We start from the raw sequence: 22,606 nt of genomic DNA, 5'->3' as shown, positions 1-22,606 counted from the left end.
AAAAATCTCGTTCTGTTTTTAATCTGTTTTTATTGAGCTGTTTTTATTAGAAACCAAGTTTTTGTTAAATTCTGTGAATTCAGGAAGTCCAAATGGAGACGCTGTACCTTGTGGATTTTGTTTGTTTGCTTTTCTTCAAGAAACTGCCAACTTTGTTTTTGTATCTCATTTTTTTTCATGTTTTCTTTTTATTCATTTTCTTAACTTTTATTGAAGTATAGTTGATTTACACCTTGTGTTATATTTTTTCCCAGAATAGAATATTTTTCTGTATTTGTACATATATTCTTTTGTGGTGGTTGTTTTCTAGTTGTAGCATGTTTGGATAGATACCACGTCTTTGTTCTTTCCCCTCTTGTTCATGCTTTGTAGACATAGCCTTTCCCAGACCTTGGCCTAGACCATCTATCTTTGGTGAATTCTCCTGACTCCCTTCCCTCCTTATCTGAGCATTGTTTGTTTTCCTGGAGCTGCAATTCAAGGCCTGAGTATTGCTTTTTCTCAGCTTTTCTATAACCTAACAGGAAAGGGAGGGGGCTCAGGCTGTGTGGCCTTGCTTGATGAGTAGGCTGTGCCGTCCTGTGATTTTTACCAAATGTCCTAGACCTTGGTGGGGTCGGGGGTGGGAGTGGGTAACACTCTTCCTAGAAGGTTTCCTGTCCAGCCTTCGGAGAGTCCCTCTGATTAGCAATGGACCTCGGAGCCCTGGCTGCCCTCTGGGAGGGTCAGCCTGGAGTGTTCCTCTCTACCTAATAACCATGTTTCTCCCACCCCTGTAGAAGGAGGAAAGGCCATGCCAAATGCTGCTTTTGGCCAGGGCAGGGCTAGGCATGGGCAGTGAAGCACTCACTACAGGCACGCGATGTAAGGGGCATCACAAAACTCAGTAAAGAGAAATAATATTTAGTTGTGTATTTAAAAAATCAAGTTAACGTTAAAAAAAGAAACATGATGAAAACATGAAAATGTTAAAGACAGGAGCAGTCAGAGCAAAGATGAGGGTGAGACAGTGAGGCTATGCAGGTATGGGGTCGAATCTAAGGTCTTAAACCAGTGGTCTTTAAGTAGTATTTCTTCATGGTTTCTTTTTGGGTTTTTTTTTTGCGGTACGCGGGCCTCTCACTGTTGTGGCCTCTCCCGTTGCGGAGCACAGGCTCCGGACGCGCAGGCTCAGCGGCCATGGCTCACGGGCCCAGCCGCTCCGCGGCATGTGGGATCTTCCCGGACCGGAGCACGAACCCGTGTCCCCTGCATCGGCAGGTGGACTCTCAACCACTGTGCCACCAGGGAAGCCCTCTTCATGTTTTAAGAGTTAATATTCCCTGACTTACCAGGTTTGTGCTTTCAGAATAAGACTTGAAAGCCTTATTGTGCAGATGTTACAAGATCTCCATGAAAGAAAGAAATTCACCCACCTATGCAGCCTCCCAGCTATTCAAGCCTTGTTCATTTGACCAAGCTTCCTTTCAGGTTATTATCTCTGAACTTTGTAATCACATAGTTGTCATCATAGCAGAAACAGAATTTTATTTTTGGCTTTTTCCACTTAGCCTTGTATCATAATGACGTTTCCCTGTTGCTATATGGTCTTCATATTTAACATTTCACTGGCTGTGTAACAGTCCCATCCTTTTCCTGCAGAGAAAGTTGGGCCAGACTGCAGTGTCAGACGTGGCTCTGCTACTTACAAGGGCATGAGTCTAATCTGTGTCTCATCTGCATCCCCTTCCAGGAGTGTCTGCTTCATCCCAAGGCTTCCCTGTTCGCAGGAGTGACCCTACTCCCCTATCCCACCCACCTTGGATGGGCACAGTCACTTGGACCAGAGGTGCAGACCTTACCCTGGGCACACACCTGGTTGGCAAATCAGATCCTCTCGGCCAGAGATTGAATGATTTGGTAGCTGAGTCATCAACAGTGGGACAACTAGAGTGAAGGTTTCAGAGCTTCTGTTGGTGAAATTTCTGGACTTGCCCTGAGTTTCTGACCTCCTGGGTCTTGATTATTCTGCTTGTTCCTGGATTCTGGGAGCTCTAGATCCTTATGACCTTTTCACTAGAGCTGCTTTGAAGAAGTTTCTGCAACTGGTCTGATCTCCCCACTCTAACTTTTTTTATTCTCTGTTTTTATCTGTCTAAACAGGGTATGAAACAAAGCAAAGATGTCAGGACCCTCGTTCTGTGCTGTATCGCCACTCTCTTGACCTCTTCCTATATTGTTGAATATTTGGGTTCTTTTTAGTGACCCACAATTGTCAATTTCATTGAAATTAGTTTCTCTTCTGCCTTAAGATGACTCCTTTAGTATTGTTTTCAAGATTACTGGAACAAAGGACACGTTTTTATTATACGTTGTCATTTTACTTCCAAAAGGATTATATCAGTTTGCACGGTCACCATCAGTATATGAGCAGACCCATCGATTCTGCCAAAAACTCACTAGAATTGGGCATTATTTTTAATTCATTAATGTATTTATTCATTCAGAAATATTTATTGATCACCTACATGCCAGGCATAGTTCGAGGTATAAAATGTTAATTTATTTTAATTTGCATGCTTCTCAGTCTCTTGGTGGACTGTGTTAAAGAAAACTTTTGTACTAGACACTTGTTAAAATTGGCAAGGAAGATTTTATTTACCACTGTTGCAAAAGGGGAAAGAGATTGAATTCAACTCTGAATGCAGTTAGTCAAAGAGCAGAGTGAGAGGGTCAGTGGATGGAAAATTAGATTAGCTGTCAAGAGTAGGGGGATGCTTGCTAACCTGGTCTCACTGGATTCTTACCAAAGACTGGCCCAAGGCTGAGTTTTCAAGGCGGGGGAGGATTAACCTGACCTGGGAGGATTCTTCGCTAAACAGGGCTCAGCAGGCCAAGGTTGAGGCCTAGTTGAGATGAGGCTTCAGAGGAACCTGACTCAAGTTTGCTCAAGGAGGGCATCTTTGCCCACTCCAATTTTTTTTTTCATCTCCAGTTTTTGTAATGTGTGTGCTCCTTATTGAACATAAAAATTAACCCTTTGACTGAAAGCTGATGAAAAAAATGTTTTCCTGTGATGCTGCTGCGAGGTACCTTGTTGACCAGGCTGGGTGAGGCCAGGGCTTGAAGCGGAGGGGCCTTTACAGTAGCCAAAGCTTGGGCTCTTCACTTGGGGGTCCTTGAGGGTGCACGTCTGGGAGGAAAGTCCCGAAGAACAGGCCTGGCTGAACTCACCTGGGGAGCGGAAGAGGAAGATGTGGATGGTAATGACTACAACAAACACGTTTTGGACTTGAGAGCTTCCACCAGCCTCCCATTATTATCCACCTTGTGTGAACCTCGCACCTGCTCTGCCTTGGAGGTGTGGGCGGTTCCTGTTCACAGGTGAAACGGGAGGGGGAGGGGGTTTGCCTCTGATCACAGAAGCAGCCAGTGCTCTGCCTGTTTCATAAAACCCCTATCAGGCGAAGTAGAAATTAGAAATGTTCATTCTTTCCACCTCACCGTCCAGAGAACCAAGGCACAGCTGGGGAAAGTGATTTGGCCAGAACCCTCTAGAGCAGGGGTCCCCCTGAAGAGACCATTAGCATCTTCCTGTGAAAGAAAATCAAGTCAAAAATTAAGGGACACCATCGACATGTCCATTGACAAAGGAATGCGTAAAGAAGATGTGGTACATATATACAATGGAGTATTACTCAGCCATAAAAAAGAATGAAATAATGCCATTTGCAGCAACATGGATGGACCTAGAGACTGTCATATTGAGTGAAGTAAGTCAGAAAAAGAGAAATATCATGATATCCCCTATATGCGGAATCTAAAACGATACAAATGAACTTATTTACAGAACAGAAACAGACATACAGACTTAGAGAATGAACTAATGGTTACCAGGCGGGAAGGGGGGAAGGAAGGGATAGTTAGGGAGTTTGGGATTGACATGTACACACTGCTATATTTAAAACGGATAACCAACGAGGACCTACTGTATAGCACAGGGAACTCAGCTCAGTGTTATGTGGCGGCCTGGATGGAAGGGGAGTCTGGGGGAGAATGGATACATGTATATGTATGGCTGTGCACCTGAAACTATCACAAAATTATTAATCAGCTATACGCCAATATAAAATGAAAAGAAAAACAAAGAAACCAAAAGAAATACATACATTTTCATTTATTCATTAATTTAAAAAAAGTTAAGGGACATGCCCACTAGGGGGCAGCAGAGACCGGCATGCTTCGCGGCATCCGCATTGCTTGAAGCTCTGACTTTGCCACCCACCCTTCGGGCAGAATTCTTCAGCTATTATTTTAATGAACAGATCGCTCAATCTGTGCTTGCCAAATATTTGTGAACATCTGCATATGCCTCTCTCTCTGGATTTCTGTTTGAAACCTAAAAGATTATCTGCTCCGTGTGTCCTGTTCTACGGAAATTAATTTACGTCATCCTCCTAGCAACCCTGTGCAGTCGATACTATAGCATCATCCCCGTTTTACACACAGGGAAGCTGAAGCACAGAGAAGTGAAGTATTTCTTCCGCGGTCGCGCCACTAGGAAGTGTCAAAGCCAGCATTTGAACTCAGGTCGTGGGGCTCTGCCTGGGAAGACGGCTGCTCCTGTCCACCTCGCCTCATTGCACACCCGCTCGCCACGTATGTACCTACTGAGCACCTACAAGATCCAGGAATTGAGCCGGTGATGGGGGTGAAGGCGAACAAGGCAGTAAAGCCCCTGCCCTCCTGGTGTTTACAAATGGCATTAAGAGATACTCAATGTCCCTTTCCGTTTATTGAGCATCCACTGTGTGCAGGCTCTTTACATAGTTTATTTCATTTACTCTCCATAGCCCTGCAAGGTTGCAATTTGTTAGCTGTCAGTGTGAGGCCCGTTAGAGCACAGCTTTGGAGTTGCACTGCCAGGTCCTGCATTTTAGGAGCTGTATCATCTTGGGCACATCATCTAAGCTCCTTGCTTAAGGCTATGGGCACTAATAAAAGTTCCTGCCTCATAGACGTGTTGTGAGGATTAAATGCGTGAATCCACGTGAAGTGCTTAACACAGCATTCTATATGTGTTAACTGTTATTGTATTTTTCTTTTTTATAAATTTATTCATTTTATTTCCTTATATTTTTGGCTGTGTTGGGTCTTTGTTGCTGCACCTGGGCTTTCTCTAGCTGTGGCGAGCAGGGTGCATGGACTTCTCATTGTGGTGGCCTCTCTTGTTGCGGAGCACGGGCTCAGTAGTTATGGCGCACGGGCTTAGTTGCTCCGTGGCATGTGGGATCTTCCTGGACCAGGGCTCAAACCCGTGTCCCCTGCATTGGCAGGCGGATTCTTAACCGCTGTGCCACCAGGGAAGCCCTTGTCTGTTTTTTTAGATGATTAAACAGAGACTCGTAGGGTTAAGCCTCTGGCCCAAGGTCATTGCTAGCAAGGAAGGAATGGCATCCTTCCCCTCTGGAGGCAGTGCTCTGTTCACTGGAGCACCACAGCCCAAGGAGGGGGATGGGATAGAAGTCTGCATGGGCTGCAGAGATCGTTCCGGAAGAATGGCCATCTGCCCAGTGCAGCGTATGCAAGAGCAGAGTGGGTCTGCTTCTGTTCAGGCGGGAACATCCACTGCTCCCACCTCCTTGGCACCGCACTCCCAGATGCCTGCATTGTTGAGGACCTTCACGCATAGGTCACGTGGCGTCACCCTGAAAATGACTAGGGGCAGAGCTGCCCTAGTCCAGGATGGACTGCAGGCTGACTGTGCTGTTTGGTAGGACAAGGAAATTTCCCGGGGGGCAGATTTCAGGTCTCATCCAAGTGTCATAAGCCAGAAACTCCGGGGCCCTCTTCACTCGGCCCAGCATCTGGGGAAATCTGAGCTGGCAGCTGGGGCCACGTGGTAAACTCTCCCTAGATTTTGTTGAATTGATTGAAGCCTATCAATGAGCCCATCACTCAAGTTCTGTCAAACCCTGGACCTGAGCAGCCCACCTTGCAGGATTTTTTGATCTTAGTGCACACTCAGAGCAATTTTTTTTTTTTTCCTCCAGAGAAGTCTGCCGAAGTTGTCAGGGTGAAGTTTCTGAGCCCACAAATCTGAGGCCTGGAGTTGGGGCTGCAAGGAGGGCTGCCCTCCTGGAATGTCAGGAATTCCAGGGACATCTGGCCTGCTTTGCATCTGCTGGGCCTGCCAACCGGCATTCTTCCTTGTGGGGAGTGAGGCTTCAGTGATGGGCCTGGAAACACGGAGGCCCCTTTGATCCCAGCCTCCTGCTGCAGCCCACGTTGGATGACCTTGAGTGCCAATTTGATGTCCCTGGGCCTCACCACTTCTATAAACAGGGGTGACAAGTTCTGCCAGGCCTGGAATCCACATACCAAGGTCTGGAAGAAACTGAACTAGAGGAATTCATTCCAGCACCAAGGAGGTCCCTGAACCCCTAGTAGAGAAGCTTCTTTCCAAATGCCCTAAGATCTTTGCTCCTCCTTTAAATTCTCTTGGGCAAAGATGGTGTTTTCTGCCTTTGGGCTCCTACTTCTAATTTTATTTATTTATTTACTTGTTTGTTTGTTTATTTTTCGGTACGCGGGCCTCTCACTGCTGCGGCCTCTCCCGTTGCGGAGCACAGGCTTCGGACGCGCAGGCTCAGCAGCCATGGCTCACGGGCCCAGCTGCTCCGTGGCATGTGGGATCTTCCCAGAACGGGGCACGAACCTATGTCCCCTGCATCGGCAGGCGGACTGTCAACCACTGCGCCACCAGGGAAGCCCCTACTTCTAATTTTAAATCAATGTATGCCCCGGGCTAGAATGGATCACCTCTACTGTACCTCAGATGCACCAGACAACTCTCACCAAGGGAATTTAACCAAGGGAAGCGGCCGCCGAGGAGGCCTTTGCTATCGCAAACTAGTTTCTTGGGCTTTTGAGAGGCAAGATCAGGAAGGAGGGAGATGGGGAGGGAGGAGGAGGTACGAAGGCTGGGGGACCAGCCTGGAGGCTGTGGCACTGGCACCATCAGAAGGAACGCGAGTGTGGGCTTGGTGGAGGTAGCAGGGCTTGGTGGAGGTAGCAGGGCTTGGAGGGGTGTGTGTGTGTGTGTGTGTGTCTGAGAACATCTCTCACGTGCAGAATGCCAGGCCAATTGAGCTCCAAGGTCTTTGAGCCTGTAATATTCTGTGACTTACAGAACCCACAATGATTTTGCAACTGACTTTGCAAATGCACAGTTTGTTATTACAAGCTCTTTGTCAATATTATTTCAGTGAGGTGTAATAGTTCATCGAATGAGACCGTAATTTATTTAGTCACTCCCATGGAGTCAAACGTTTAGGTTCTTTGAACGTGTCAAATGATTATAAATAATGCCATAAAGAATATCTTTATACCTAAGCTTTGTTTCCTTAGGCTACATTCCCAGATAAATAATTACTAGGTCAATGAAAAGGACTATTTTTAAGGCTCTTGATCCGTAATGCTAAGTACTTTCTAAATAGTTATTTCCAACTTTCAGAAGTTTTTTATTGAGGAAGTATTTTAAATGTACACACAAACATGCAACTAGAGTGAGTGGTATAATGAATTCTGTTCCTTATCACCCAGCATTCGTAATTATCAACATTTCAACAGTCATTTTTAATCTTCATTTTGGGAAAGGGACTGTATCTCGATGCAGCCAGTCTGATTGCTGACTATTTAGATTGTTTCAAAGTTTTCATTATCATATAAAATGCTGCAGTGAATATCCTTGTCACAAATGCCGTGCACTGCTGTAAGCTCTTTCTTTTTTAAAAAAATCAATCAATTTTATTGGCTGATTTTTGGCTGCGTTGGGTCTTCATTGCTGTGCGCGGGCTTTCTCTAGTTGCAGCAAGAGGGGGCTATTGTTTGCTGCAGTGCATGGGCTTCTCATTGCTGTGGCTTCTCTTGTTGCAGAGCATGGGTTCTAGGCGCGCGGGTTCAATAGTTGTGGCTTGTGGGCTCAGTAGTTGTGGTGCATGGGCTTAGTTGCTCCGTGGTATGTGGGATCTTCCCGAACCAGGGATTGAACCCATGTCCCCTGCGTTGGCAGGTGGATTCTTAACGACTGTGCCACCAAGGAAGTCCCAGCTCTTTCTTGAGATAAATTCTTGGGCAGAATTTTGGAGCCAAAGTCTGCACATATTTTCAATTCACTTTTACATAATACAGAATTGCTTTATGGAAAAGATGCACCAAATTATTTTTCTGTCCTCATCTAAGAATGTCTGTTTCTTCTTGCCTTGTAGCATTCTTTGCAATATTTTCAGTTTGATAGGTGATTAATATTATCTCCCTGTTGTTTCAGTTTGCATCTTATAATTACCAATGAGGCTGAATTTTTTTTTTCTAACTAGAGACTCTTTTATTTTATTTTTTTATTTCCCCCCCACCTCGGACTAAAGTTTCTTTCTTTCTTTCTTTCTTTCTTTCTTTCTTTCTTTCTTTCTTTCTTTCTTTCTTTCTTTCTTTCTTTCTTTCATTGGAATAGTTGCTTTACACTGCTGTGAGGCTGAATTTTTAAATACATATATTTATTTCCCATTTATATACTTTTTCTGTGAATTGACACCTTCCTGTTTTCTTTTGGTGTTCCCCACCCTCCCTTTACTGCTTTGTAAGAGTGTCTCATATATAAAATATCGGCGGAGTCCCAGTAGAAAGCAGATGGCATCGTACCAATCCTTTAATGAAGGGACCATTTGCAAATTATGTGAATAAAGTTCAGGGACCCCCAACAAGAAGCATAATCCAGCCATAATCCTGGCCTTGCAAACATGTGTTACCAACCAGGGTTCTTGGCCTTCCCCAAACAGTAGAAATTGATCAGAGGCCAGACAAAAAACTCAGGCAAGGCTTTATTGGGGCCCTGCTGCGGCTGGGGAGTGAGAACAAACAGCAGGTTCCCTTATTTGCTCGCTCCCCGAGAGGGGGCAAGCTTTTTCCTTATATGGGGTGAGGGTAGGGGTGTGTCCAGGGGTCGGGCCAGGGGGGTGGCTTAGGTGTTTTGCCCACCCCTTAGGTGGTGGTGTGTTCAGGGCGCATGCACAGCCCCCTGCTTTTGCTCCCGACCTCCTGCTTTTGCTCCAGGCTCTTCAAAAGTGGCAGTTGGGTTTTTTGATCTTTTTAAACTCATTTCCTCAATTTATTTATTTACAATTTTAAATTTTAATAATTTTATGTCATCCTATGAACGAATCTTGGTGATTTCGCCTTTGGGGTTTTGCTTAGGAGAGGTTCTCCATACCCAACATTGTAGTATTATTCAACCTGGTGTAGTGTTTTCCCTCTAGAGTCGGAAGGGGAAAAAAAGATCTGTTTAAGAGCTATAAACAAGCAAAACTCTGTTTGAGCAGCTTCCTTCTTCTAAGGGAGTCGACATGATACTTTCCAGGGGAGTATAAACCTTATACTCTTCCCTTCCACTCCTTGTAATTGTTTTGTTGAAGGAGATGATTTTGAAGGATACAAACTAGCAGAGCTGTATTTTTTCTCAGCGCCGCCTTCAACTCCTTTGCTGAAGCCAGCAGGTACCAGCTTGCAGAACCAGTGGTTAAATAGGAATCTTGGGATCTGGCTATGAAACCACTGTAGCTGGAAATTGGCCGATGAGAGTATTTACACCATGGACATCAGCAAAGGCTAAAAACCAGGGCTCTCTCTTCCTGCCCCTAAAGCGAGTTTACCTGCTCTCCACCTGCTTGGGCCCTGTCTGAGCCCCTGCAGGGGAGATGGGGGTGGAGAAGTGGGCCTGTTCTTTTTCTCTGCTTCCGCCTTGCTTCCCACTCCACTTCTCCCATCATTCCCCATTCCTGCTGGCTCCTACCGGTTTGGGGCACAGAGGGGGGGGGATTAGAGGAAAAGGGGTAAAAAGTCTTCAGTAATTTGTGCTATTGCAAACTGTCCTTAAGTGCTCTCTGTTATGGCAGGTGTTATGGCTCTTTGGCACGGGATGTCTTCTGGTTTCTTCCCAAATACTCCCTTACCCACTTGGATCTGAGCAATACATTTCCCAGCTGAATACGGGTGGCGCCTCTTCCTTTTTCAGCTCCTGCCTTTGGAGATGCCCCATAGCCTCTTTCTGCCAGGTATCCCTTCACCTGAGCAGACAGCTGTTTGGGGCAGGGTCCCTTCAAGCTAGCTTACTTGCGCTGAGCTCCACATGTGCTCTTTAAAAAAAAAAAAAAATTTTTTTTTAATTCATTTTTTGGCTGCACGGCTTGTGGGATATTAGTTCCCCAACCAGGGATTGAACCCACACCCCCTGCCGTGGAAGCTCGGAGTCTTAACCACTGGACCGCCAGGGAAGTCCCTCCATGATGTGCTCTTGATGCATGGAAACCTCATGCATCCTTACCCAGCCAGCGGGTGGAGGGGCATTTACCCAGAGGCTGTTCTCCTGGGAACCTTGGGCAGCTCCAGCCTGCATCCACCTTCTGTCACCCCAGGACGAGGGCAGAGGCACCTTCAGCCTCTACTCTCCCAAATGACAGGGAAGTAAGACACCAGAGAATTCTCATCCCCAGCTCTGGCAGTGGTCGGGTGGCCTGTGAGTCTAGGGGCTCAGTAAGCACTGAGAAGTAAACTGTCAGTCTCTTCCTACTGCAGATACTCCCGGTCTCCCCATGAGGGGTTCTGTCGGCCCCCCTCACTTGCTTAGGGATGAGCCCGTAAGAGAGGGGAACCCCCAGAGCATACTCCACTCTTCTGAATTTCCTACCTTCCTCTCTTTTCTTTTTTTAAAGTATGGTTGATTTACAATACTGTGCTTGTTTCAGGTGTACAGCTAAGTGATTTGTTTATACATATATATATCTATATTCTTTTTCAATTCTTTCCCATTATAGCTTGTTACAAGGTATTGAATACAGTTCCCTGTGCTATACAGTAAGCCCTTGTTGTTTATTTTATATATAGTACTGTGCCTCTGTTAATCCCACACTCCCAATTTATCCCTCTGCCGCTTCCCCTTTGGTAACCATAAATTTGTTTTCTATGTCTATGAGTCTGATTCTGTTCTGTAAATAAGTTCGTTTGTGCTATTTTTTTAGATTCCACATGTAAGTGATAGCATATGCTATTTGTCTTTCTCTCTCTGACTTACTTCACTTAGTAGGACAGTCTCTAGGTGCATCCATGTTGCTGCAAGTGGCATTACTTCATTCTTTTTCATGGCTGAGTAATATTCCATTGTATATATGTACCACATCTTCTTTATCCATTCCTCTGTCAGTGGACACTTAGGTTGCTTCCATATTTTTATGGCTGTCTCCATGCAGACAGGGGCTAGGTGTGCTCCCCTTGTCACGTAACAGCCTGGCAGTGACTCCCCTGGGCGTCTGGTGACTGTTGAAGAGACAAGTGTGGGAGGGGCCCCCAAGTCCATCCTCTCTCTCCACTCTGGGCTATCTCTTGCCCCGTGTGCTGAGCTGGCTACAGTCTCCTGTTGCTCAACCAACACTTCCTTTGAGCCTGGTCTCCCAATCCTCCCAAATGCCTTTTTGACTTCGCCGACTGAACCAGTGGGCTGTGCGCTCACTCAAGCAGCGAAACTGCTGGTGGAGGCGTCACGAGGGACCCCCTCCCACAGTCAAATCCAGGGGTCCCTAAAACCTGCCCAATGTCTGGCCAACCCATCTTCCCTCTCAGGATTGCTGTCTGGTTTATGCCCGGCTGTCCTCAAGTCCACACCTCTGGTTACTTTCCCTGCCCACAGGCTGTGCCTCTTATGAAAAGGCCCCATCCCTCGTCTGACCCTGTGTCCCAAGCTGACTCCAGTCCCACCTCTGCTCCCTGACCCCTGACCACTCCAGCTGATAATTCCTCCCTGCACTCGGAGCTCTGCCACACCACTCGCTGGGCGTGAGGATTACAGGGTCCCCACGGCGCTCCTTTATGCTCCTCTGTGCTGCGCCGGCACAGAGCAAGTGCCCAACAATAGCTGTTGAATGAATGTACAAATGTGATCTCTCCCTCCAGGTGAAGTTTCTTGAGGGCAGGGGCCGTGTGCCTTCCACTGCACACTGACCTAGGATGCTCAGGCTGCTCTGTCAGGTGGACAAGCTGGCCCTCCATATCCGCAGGTTCTGTGTTCGCGGATTCAACCAGCCGCGGATGGAAAATACTACACAATCAGAGGCTGGTTGAATTCCCGGATGCAGAACCCACAGAAACAGAGGGCAGACTGTAAGGGATTTGAGTATCCCCGGATTTTGGTATCCATGGAGGTCTTGGAGCCAATCCCCTGTGGTTACCGAGAGACGACTGCATTTGTTTATTGACAATTTGATAGCACCAATCTGGTGCCAGCCGCTTTAAGTGGACTGAACACACACACACACACACACACACACACACACACACACACACATATTAGGAGCATGGATTGTTTTAAAAGTCCAGTGTATGAGCCCCAGAAGCTTCCTGGAAATCATTAAGAGAAGAACTTGCTTTGTTGATGGAAATATTTTACATCTTCCCTGTCCCGTATGGTAGCCACTAGACGTGCACTATTGAGCGCTTCAAATGTGGCTAGTGCAGCCAAGGAACTGACTTTTTATTTGTATTTCATTTTACTTAATTTCAATGTAGGTGACCTCATGTGGCCAGTGGCTGCCTTACTGGAGAGCACAGCTCTAAGACCCTCCCATTTCACCCCGTTCTAAGCTTCTCACTTTCTCCTCTCCAGGCCCCCCGAGCCCCTCTCACCTCTGCCCAGGTGCTTCTGCCCCTGTTGTCTGGCAGCTTGATTTGGACCTATTTCTCCACCTCAGTCTCCACATTCTTCTCAGATACCGTGTTTGGCCTCTGACCAAACTGTGCCCATGAGGAAGAAACAGTCTGGCTTCGAGTCCAGACTGCTGACCCCTGGCTTCCCCTCGGAGAGGGTGCTGCCCTGACAGCTTACTGATGGCTTAGGAGTAAGAAGGACGTAGTCCATCCTGGATGCGGCCGGCCACATGAACGACATATTCACTCTCCTAGGACCATCTCCACCTGCTCTCGTGGGCGCCCCCTTAGGGCAGGACAAGGTAGGACTCTGACACATGAATAGTTCTTGGAAGTGAGAGGCAGATGCAAAGGGAGATTTCCTCAGTCTTATTTTCTGTAGCTCTCTGGCTTAAAATGAGGCCCACTTTAATGGAAAACAAAACAAGCAGACAGGTGGATGATATCCTTTGTATGTTTACTATGGTACAGCAAGATCTTCCAAACCAGAGCTGATATCCCCTGCTGCAAGCAGAAGGCCCTGGGCACACCCCTTTCAAGTGGTCCAAAGGACACCCCCAAACATGACATTTAAGACAATTCTTCATTTCTCTGACAATGACTTCTCGAAGTGCACACAGAATAAATAAATAGAAAATATATCTTTGTTCATGGTGACGCCTACAAGAAATGTTTACAGACAAAACACTGTATACATCTAATTCCCGAAAAAGGACCAGCTATTTCGGCAACAGGAAAAAGACAAGCATTTCAGAGGAGTGTTTTTTTTTGTTTGTTTTTTAAAGGCCTAACTCATTTTGAGGCTTACAAACAGAACAACAAGAACAATTTTCTAAGCAGTAAGAAAATTTGTGCTACCAAGAACATGCCCAGACACGGGCTCTTGGTGAATGGTTTAGGAAGGAAAGTTTTATGCACAGATCTGCACTGTTAGACATATGTACAACTCTGAGGATTTTCAAATAGATATTTTTTTTTTCCATGAACTGAACCAAAGACAGTCAACATTCCTGGCCATCTGAAGTGATCACATCCTGAGTGGTTCACAGTACGAGACCCTCGCATTAAGAGTTTAGGAAAACTCAACAGAACTATAGACAGGAAGAACACGAGGTCATTGAACTCTCCTCCCCATGGCCTCTGACCTGCCTGGAAGAGGTCCTTCCTGGGACCCGGGCCTTTGAAGCTGCCAAGTCTTAAGCGGCAGAGCCCCACTGTCACGTCCTAGCAGCGAAAGACCTGTCTAGTGGGGGAGACCTCTTTGGCAACTGGCTCAACCTGGGCAGTGAACCTTTGGCCGAGTCTCATTGGCTGCAGCTGGGCAGATGGTGCCAAGGAAGGAAAGAATTTGTGGTCGGGGCAGGGAAGGGGACGAGACCCAGAGCGACCCTGGTGTCTCATGAGGGAGTATAAGCCACAGATAGAGTTTTCTTTCTCTGGAAGCTCTCCTGGCGCTCTCCAAGGTGGGCAAGGGAGAGAGCAGGTTATTAGGCAGTGACTGAGAGGGCCTGGGGTGGACCCAAAGCTCTTCAGATCCCGGAGCCACCTAGCTGGCCCACCGAAAACGTGTCTGCTGGGCGCGCCTGCAGACCTACAGAAGCAGGTAGCACCAGTGCAGTGACCCCAGCTGCTGGGCGCCGGCTCGGCAGGGCAGGTAGTTTGAGCCAAGCGGAGGCTGCAGGACCTCCACAGCCCAGAGGAGGGCGCCCTTGTGCGAGCAGAGGACCAGGAGAGAAACAGTCATCGGCCAACTCTCTCTTCTATTCTGATCTTTTTTCCCTTCAAGGGGACTTGCCCCCGTTTCGCGAGGCCACTCAGGCCGGCTGTTGAGGCAGTGTGGTGTGGCAGTAAGTGCGGACAGTGGGGCTCCCGTCCTGGCCCTGCCCTGGCCGTGTGGTTCTTCCCCAGCTTGGGGTCTCATGTGTCCCATCCATACAATGAAGGCTTTGGACTAGGTGTTTTCCTAAGGTCCTTTCCGGCTCTGAAACCCCAGGCTCACTGAGGTGTGAGTGTGTCCGTGTGGGGCTCCGCGAGGGCTCTCAGGGCCCCCGATGCAGGAGCTCCCCTTTCTCGACTTGACTCCACCCCCTCTTGGAGTGGTTGGTGGACCAGCTGACCCAGTGCTCTGGCCATAATGAGCTCAGCCCATCACCCCCTCTGATGCCCGCTTCTCTATTACGGGTGGCCAGCAAGTCGAGGGCAAAGGGCGACCTTGAAGTCACCCATCTTCGGCAGATGTGGGCAGGAACCACTCCAGAGGCTGCCTCATCTCCGCCCACCCAAATGCCCCTGCCCTTCGTTACTGCAGGAAGCTTCCTGACCACCCGAGCGCGTAAGCTCTTTCCCTCCGGGAACTGCCTCTGGCCTCCTCTTTACCTCTCTTGGCTGTCTCCGCTTGGCATCAGAGGTACACACGCCCAACCACCTGTTCCACCAGACTGCGAGCCCCTTGCCTTAGGCAATGCTTCTCACCGCTCCCTCCTGTACGCCCGGAGCACCCAGCATCATGGATGTTGGCTGGAAGGAACGTTCTCACCTATTGCTGGGCTCCGGGCACAATGTGAAAAGCCACAGCATCGCAGTTCTGGCATCTCAGAACTGAAAGGACCTTTAAAAGTCACCTAGTCCAACTCCCAACCTGGGTGCCAAAGCCTCCTGAGAGGTTGAACCCCTCCGGAGGCAGGCTCGCCTTTCTCCGAGGGTAGCCGGTTCCATCTTGGTGAACGGAAGACGGAATCCCGGTCTACACGCCAGCTCCGAATCCCGCGGAGGTCGGTTCTTGCTTACAGGAATGAAGATTTCCTTAGGACCAGGGCTCTTCCTCCTACACCGACCACCCTAATGTGCGTGCTGGAGAGCATGGGGATCTGTGGACAACCCAGCACCCCCTCCAGGCTGCCTCCCAGCTGGGGCAGAGCTCCCGCCAAAGTGGACTTTTGCTGCCAGCGCAGCGCAGGTCTCCTCGTACGGTCCTCACACACACACACACACACACACACACACACACACACACACACCCCACCCCACCGCAGAGGCACAGATAGGAGAGAAGCACCCAAGAGGCTGCAGGAAAGAGAAGGTTTCCAGCATCAGCAACACTGCCCCTGGGGCTGCAGGTAGACACTTGAGTGAGGGCAGGTGACAGCACCAGGGGTCTCTGATACCCTCCCCTTGGCCCATCAGGGCTGACACGTGGCCTTCCCTGGCAGCTGCTGGACAGGGGCTGGGGGACCAGCCAGGCTGCCCCAGGCGGCTGCCGGGAGTCCACCGTCAGAGTCCACTGTAGGGCAGCACTGAGGTGGCAGCGGTCCTCACAGCTTCTTCTTCCTCACCACGGGGACGGGCACAACTTGGAAGATTTTGGCATGGTGGTCCTCGGTGTCCAGAGTCACCCAGGTGGGCCGGAAGCTGCCCTTGAAGCCAACGAATACCATTTTCTCTGAAAAGCAGTGACGTCACATGAGCAGAAACTTCACGAGAGCATGGCTGTATGCCACCACCTTCCAGGCTTCCCCATCGCCATTCCCCTGCCCGTACCAGGCACCCCCTCCTCTAGCCACACTGGACTGTCCGCCCCCCAGGAAGAGCTTTGTGGCTGGTTACTGGTGGTACCCGGCATTGGTTTGTATGGGGCACACAGGGTCTCACCTGAGCCTCCCAGCCACCTGTGCAGAGTGCTCTCTGGTTCCCACAGGAGACCTCCCAGGAACCCCAGCCACCTTTGAGCTGGCCCTACAATTAGCAGCGAGTCTGTGCCCGTCTCTGAAGCCCCGTGTCCCTGTCAAATAATGGCATGCATCTACGAGATTTCTGCCCCAGCTCCAACATTCTGTGGCTTTAGAAGGGATTTCTGAGAAGTGGAGGAATTTGCCCAAGGGCACCTAGTAGATGGTGCAGCCCAGACCAGAACTCTAGACTCCCGAGCCCCATGCAGGGCCCTCTGGCTCACAGCTCAGAGCTCGACCCCGTCCGAGGGACTTGGGGATCCATGTCTACACTCAGGAACGGCCCAGCCTGGCAGGCAGCACATACCCATCACCACTGGGAAAGTGTCCCTTGACTTATGTCACCTTTATGTTCATCAACTTTTGGCAACAGGGTCTGAATTTAAAGGACAGAGGCCCCCAAATGCTTTCAGGACCAGGCTGGAGAAGATGCTTCTATTTTCCTTGTGTTCTCTTTTGGCTCGTTTGAAGGACTTTCACTGTTCCTGATTTTTCTCTGAGAGCTGCCTGGGATAAGCGTCCCAGGTGACAGATAGGCTGCTAGCTTTGATGTGTTTTGCAGTCAGGATGGCATGGCCACTAAGGATGGCTGGCTTTGGATTCGAAAAAATAAGGATCCAAATTCTAACCTTAAATTACTTAACTAATTCTGTTTCTTCACCTTGTGTGGAAATAACAGTACCTGTCACACAGGTTATTAATGAATAACTGAGATCGTTATTGGATGTTCAGCAAGGTGCAAGGCTGAGCATTACATGGTAACTACAACGGACATTATCATTATTATCTATCTGGAGGGTTGCTCGGCCTCGCCTCTCGACCTCCCCCAGGACTCTCCCATCACAGTCTGCAGTGACGATAATAAAATGCTGACATTTCTGTCCTGGCTGGCGTCTTCCCTAAGGGGTCTGTGCCAGGCTTTATGGCAGAAGAGCTGTGTGACCTTGATTCTCAAGTGAGATTCTCAAATGAGAGCTTTGCCAACTGCAAAGGGCTGTACAAATGCTGGCCATGGGCTGGGAAGCTGCAGAAGACGTAGGGCCCCTGGCCGATTGGAGTAGCAGGAACTGGGTAGGAGGGTCAAACTGAGCCACTTTTCTGCTGATACTTTTGTGGAAAAAAAAAAGGGCCACCTGCTGAGTCGACAGGTGAGCAGCTCGAGCAATTTCCTTCCGGTGTCCGGTCACAAGTTGGAATGCTGTTGCTGCGGGGCAGGAATGGGGACAAGGTGGCCTCTTGCCCACACACAGCTGCAGACCACTAGTTGTGTTGAGGATTCTGAGACCCCACCCAGGTTTGGGGGGAAAGTGGTCTGGTCTCAGCAGTGGGTAGCAGCAGCCTGCGCACTGGGCATCTGGATTCACGGTCAGGGTAAGGCCCCGTCTACACCCCTTACCTTTCAGTTTGAGGCCCTTGTCTGCCCCGAGCTTTTCCAGCACTCGAGTCCACGGGCCTCTGGAGACGTATCTTCCCTTCGATGCCATGAGAACTATGGAGCTGAGCAAGAAGGGATGGATGAGAGGACTCGACGACAAGCTGGATGCGGGGGTTCCCTGGGAGGGATGCTGGACTGTGCCTGGTGGGACTCGAGCTAGCAGTGCCCAGAGGCCTGCCAGGGACTGGGGAAGGGCAGCCCCTCCCGCGTGCCGAGCTGACCGGCTCTTTCCATGGGATGACCCACATCCTGAACGCCCTCCCACACATCTGGCTGCGGTTGGTGCCCGTGGCCTTCTCTGCGCCTGCTCTCAGCTCCCTGCTGCTCCCTGTCTGTCCCCACAGAGGACAGAGCAGGTACGCAGAGCACCCCATCTGGGGGCCAGCACCTACGACGGGGCCGGGCACACAAACGACCGCAGCACGCATCTCTTCACTTAAATATGCAAACCCTGTTTGAGCAGGACAAGATGGAGACATGGTGCTGGGAGAAGCCAGAGTGGGGAGTCACCCTGTGCTCGGAGGAGGGTTAACCCCTTAGGTTCACATCCTCCCTTCCGCTCAGGCAGGACGGTGTTACCGTTCCATTTTACAAAGCGGGTGATGGAGGCAAATAGTTACCAAGTATCTGAGAGGACCTGCCAAAGGGGAAGCCGTGCCTGGTGCCTGGGCGGAGGCAGAGGCCTGGAGCAATGGGCATGCCCAGCCTGAAGGTCCTGACTTGCAAAAGCCCAGCTTGGGAGCAAAGAGTCTCTATTCCCCTGCCCTGGTTGCATTCAGGCCAAAGTGCTGGGAAAACAGCCGCCGTCGTGGTGGCAGACTCAGCCTGCTGGACCAGACGGCAGGAAGTGCACACCTCCCCCAGGAATAGAAACAGGGGCAGAGGCCCGACTGGGGCTTCTAGTTTGCAGCTCAGAGGAATCCTGTAACCACAGACCACAGTCCAGACATGGAAGAACTGTATAGGATTCTGGAAGCTGTTGTTACCCCCATTTGGGTCCCATTGGGAGCAGAAGGCAAGCTCTTAAGAGGCAAAGAGCTTGGGTGCAGTAGGAACAGAGGGGAAGCGAGCTGGGGACTGCGTCTGGCTCTTCAGGAAAGCAGAGGGATTTGTGCCTGTTAAGGAGACAGGGAGCATCGCAAACACATCCTCAACTTTGGATTCAGGCTCTGTTCCTGTTCAGAAGAAAAGCTAACATCCCTTTGGCTCAGTTAAGCCTTCTTGCTGGGCTGGACTCAAACAAAGGTCATGCCCTCCAGACGGGGCTCCCAGGGGCGGGACAGGGAGACAGAGCTTCTCGTGCGCCCAGCCTCCTGACAGCACCCAGAAGCTGCCTGCACACTTCAGGTGTCCCTCTCTGTCTCGTATGGGCATCTCATGCCCTCCAAGCCCCTGACCTGTCAGTACGGAGGTCCCCACGGGGTGGCTGGGCAGAGACAGCCCCTGGGAACCATCCCTGAAGGTTTGGGTGCGAGCAGTGGCCTCCTTCTTGCCCTGGGACCCTGGGGCAAGGCTGGCCCTGTGGAGTGGGTGGAAGGGGGGGCGGCCTGGCTTGGGCCTGCGGTGACAGTGGGGCAGGACCTGCCTTGCCCCATCCACTGCCGCTTTCCCAGAGGTCAGAGCGGGGTCTGGTGGTGCCCAATTCCTATCTGGGTACCCAGTGCCAACCCAGGGCACGGCTCACACCAGGTACTTGGCAAGGTGCACCAGGGCCGCAGCACGGGCTGAAAGCAGCCCTGCATGGGGTAGTCCCACGCCTCTCACCCCTGCTTCTAAACAGAGCAGCTCCGCATTTCAGTTTCTTATTCCAGGCTTCTGCATCCTGTTTCATTTCCAGAAAAAGTCCTTTGGCCCCAAAAGGCACGAAAACTAAAAATCTCTAAGTGATCATGTGTTTCCCCAAACTGGCAAATCTGGTCCTTCTGTATGAATCTGCACGTGAAAATGTCAGGCTAAAGAAGCTTGTGATGGGGGAAGAGAGTGGAGACAAAAGGTGGTTAAGCAAAGCCCCATTCTTTGGAATCTCACATAAGAGTCTAGTTCAAGTCATGCCCATCATGCGGCATCTGGGAAGTAGTACATTTGTTTTCGTCAATAAATATTTACCAAGCACCTCCTATATGACAGGTACCACGTTAAGCGCTTAGACTGTCTGCTATGCCAGGTTGTGGCTTTGGAGTGAATTCTCCACCCATTATACTAGGAATGTAAATATGAGTTAGATATGGTCCCCACATCAAGAAGTCCATACCCTAGATGCGGGAGTAGATATGTCCACTGGTCCTATGGGTGCGGGGGGTAGGTAGAACTTTTTGGTTGGATTGGAAGAGACCTCACCAAAGAGGTGATATGTGAGTTAGATATGGAAGGTGGAAGGGGAATTACCAAAGATTTCTAGGAAGGGGACAGGAGGTACATGTATTTAAGAAGCTCAACCCCCCAGTATGGTGGGTGGATTCGCGAGGGGGAGGCTGGACAAGGGAGCCTGCTGGGTGACTGCCGACGGTGTGGGTGGCAGACAGGGAGGCCCCAGACAGAGCAGCGATGCAGAGGATGCCGCAGGGTACCTAGCAGGAGAGCAACGATGCAGGTAGGGTTCACAGGATGTGGTTATAGGGCGTGGTGGTGGCGAAACAGAAGAAAGACAAGAGCCCCAGCACGATGCCCAGACTCTCATCTAGCTGCCCGGACGGAAGATGATGGTTTCACCGAAACGTGGAAAAGGGGAGTGACTGGTTTTGGGGGTTAAAAAAAAAAAGAAAAGAAAAGAAATGATGAGAATTCAGTTCCATAGGAGACATCCAGGTGGCATGGTCCAAGTTGCAGTTGGATTAAAAGTATCTGGTGTTTCAGAGGGAGATCTGGGCTGGAGATTCCCAAAAGCCACCAGCATTTGGATCATATTGAAAGTATGGGAGGGGATGAGCTCATGCCGCGAGAGTGGGTCATGATGGGGGCACAGGGCCAGGGCAGGCTTCCCATTTGTAGCTGGGTAGACCGTCCGCCTCAGCCTGACCTACATTCACCATGGCCCTGGCCCCAAAGGGAGAGGCACCAGGCAGGGAAGCTTCCCAGCCAGCACCCATGATGTGTGGGCAGACCGTGGACACTCCCCAAGCCTTCTCAGACCGGACTGTGCTGAAGGTCTCAGGGACAGGGAGGGGGACTCGGGCAGGGGTCTGCGGCGCCATCGGCCAGTTCCCGACGCAGAGACGCACACTCACTTGTCGGGGATGGCCAGCACGTAATTGAAGAGCTGCCACGGGATGCCCTGCAGGATGGCGGTCCTGAAGCTGGCTTGGCTCAACACGTGCCCTTGTCTCCCGTCAATTACCACCACCTGGATGCCATCCTCCGAGCTCGGGTACTTCTTCCCATCCACCTGCAGACAACAAGCAGCACACAGTGTGATGCGGGGGGTCCCAAAGGCAGCAGAGCCCCGAGGTTCTCCTGCGCCGGGGGGTTCCCACGCAGACTCTGAAGACAGAGGTCACCGGTGCGGCTCTTCAAAGCATAAAGCTCACTTCAGTCAGTTCCTTGCAAACCTCTGTAGTGGGCTGAATGACGGCCTCCCCCAAAGATACGTCTACTGCAACCTGTGAAAGTGACCTTATTTGGAACTAGGGCCTTTGCAGAGGTAATTAAGTTAAGGATCTTGAGATGAGGTCATCCTGGATTTCAGATGGGCCCTAAATCCAGTGGCAGATGTCCTTATAAGGACTACAGGCAGAGGGAGGTGTAAGGCTCAGACACATGGGGGAGAGACCATGTGAGACAGAGGCAGAGGTTGGAGGGACGCCGCTACAGCCAAGGAACATCCAGGGCTGCCGGCAGCACCAGAGGCTAGAAGAGGCCTGGAACGGACCCTCCCTCAGAGCCTCCAGGGGGAACCAACCCTGCCAGCACCTTGACTTGGGACTTCTGGCTTGTGAACTGCGAGAGGATAAGTTTCTGTTGTTTTAAGCCACCGGGTTTGCGGTCATTTGTGACAAGAGCCCTAGGAAACTAACACCACGTCTCAGTGAGCAAAGCCCCTCTGGGCAGGGGTGAGGGTTGCTTACTTCGATGTAGGCAAAGTCGTTCGTTAGGTGGAAGAAGCGCTGCTTGGCACTTTCCATCTTCACCTCCAGGAAGTGGTCCTTGGTCGTCTGGAAAATAAACAAAACCCAGTGTGGCTGTCAGGTTTGTGGAGTCAAGTGTACGGCCCGATGGGTGGTCTTCCCCCTCACTGCCCCCGACCCCCGGTCACGGGAGACGGTCTAAGGAGCGGAGAAGATGTCTGGAGAGGACGCTGATGGGGTCTGGGCCCCCTCGGAGGGCCCGGGCTCGCTGTCGGCCACTCACCAGCTGAGAAGCAAAGAGCTTCTTGGGCATCGGCACGTCCACGACGGCCCTCTCCGCGAACTTGGGGTAGGCTGTGGCCGCGCAGTTGCTGACGCCGGCGTTCTTTGGGATCAGAGCTTTAATCTTTATTCTCTCACAGCCTTTCACAGAGCAGAAGGCGAACTTCTCTCTCTCGTTCTGAGCTTTCAGCTTCAGGAAAAGCAGCCTGTGCACAGGAGCAGAGTGGGTGGTTCCCTTTGGTGTCCACACCCTCCTCCCCCAAAGGCATTTACCCAGAACTACGTGCTGGCCACAGTGATTACAGCCGGTGGGCCCTACAAAATGGATGTGTCTACCGCAAGGTTTTTTGGGGTTTGTTTTTAATTTTATTTTT

At 50.2% G+C, this 22,606-nt stretch overlaps 1 protein-coding gene across 1 annotated transcript in view; it reads right to left on the bottom strand.

The window, feature by feature from the left end:
- Positions 1-14,794: 14,794 nt before the first annotated feature.
- CEMIP (cell migration inducing hyaluronidase 1) overlaps positions 14,795-22,606 on the bottom strand; it is a 75,153-nt gene continuing 67,341 nt past the window's right edge. Inside the window, exons 25-29 of the mRNA XM_029239744.1 lie at positions 22,234-22,438; positions 21,951-22,037; positions 21,114-21,271; positions 17,851-17,951; positions 14,795-16,168 (exon numbers count right to left, since the gene is read on the bottom strand). Coding sequence (XP_029095577.1) covers positions 16,041-16,168; positions 17,851-17,951; positions 21,114-21,271; positions 21,951-22,037; positions 22,234-22,438 — 679 coding nt within the window. The 3' untranslated portion in view covers positions 14,795-16,040. The remainder of the gene's footprint in view (positions 16,169-17,850; positions 17,952-21,113; positions 21,272-21,950; positions 22,038-22,233; positions 22,439-22,606) is intronic.

The sequence above is a fragment of the Monodon monoceros genome, unplaced genomic scaffold, assembly GCF_005190385.1.
Source record: "Monodon monoceros isolate NGI ecotype Baffin Bay Population unplaced genomic scaffold, NGI_Narwhal_1 Super_Scaffold_21, whole genome shotgun sequence".
Lineage (NCBI taxonomy): Eukaryota > Metazoa > Chordata > Mammalia > Artiodactyla > Monodontidae > Monodon > Monodon monoceros.
This window is presented reverse-complemented; position numbering and strand designations above follow the sequence as displayed.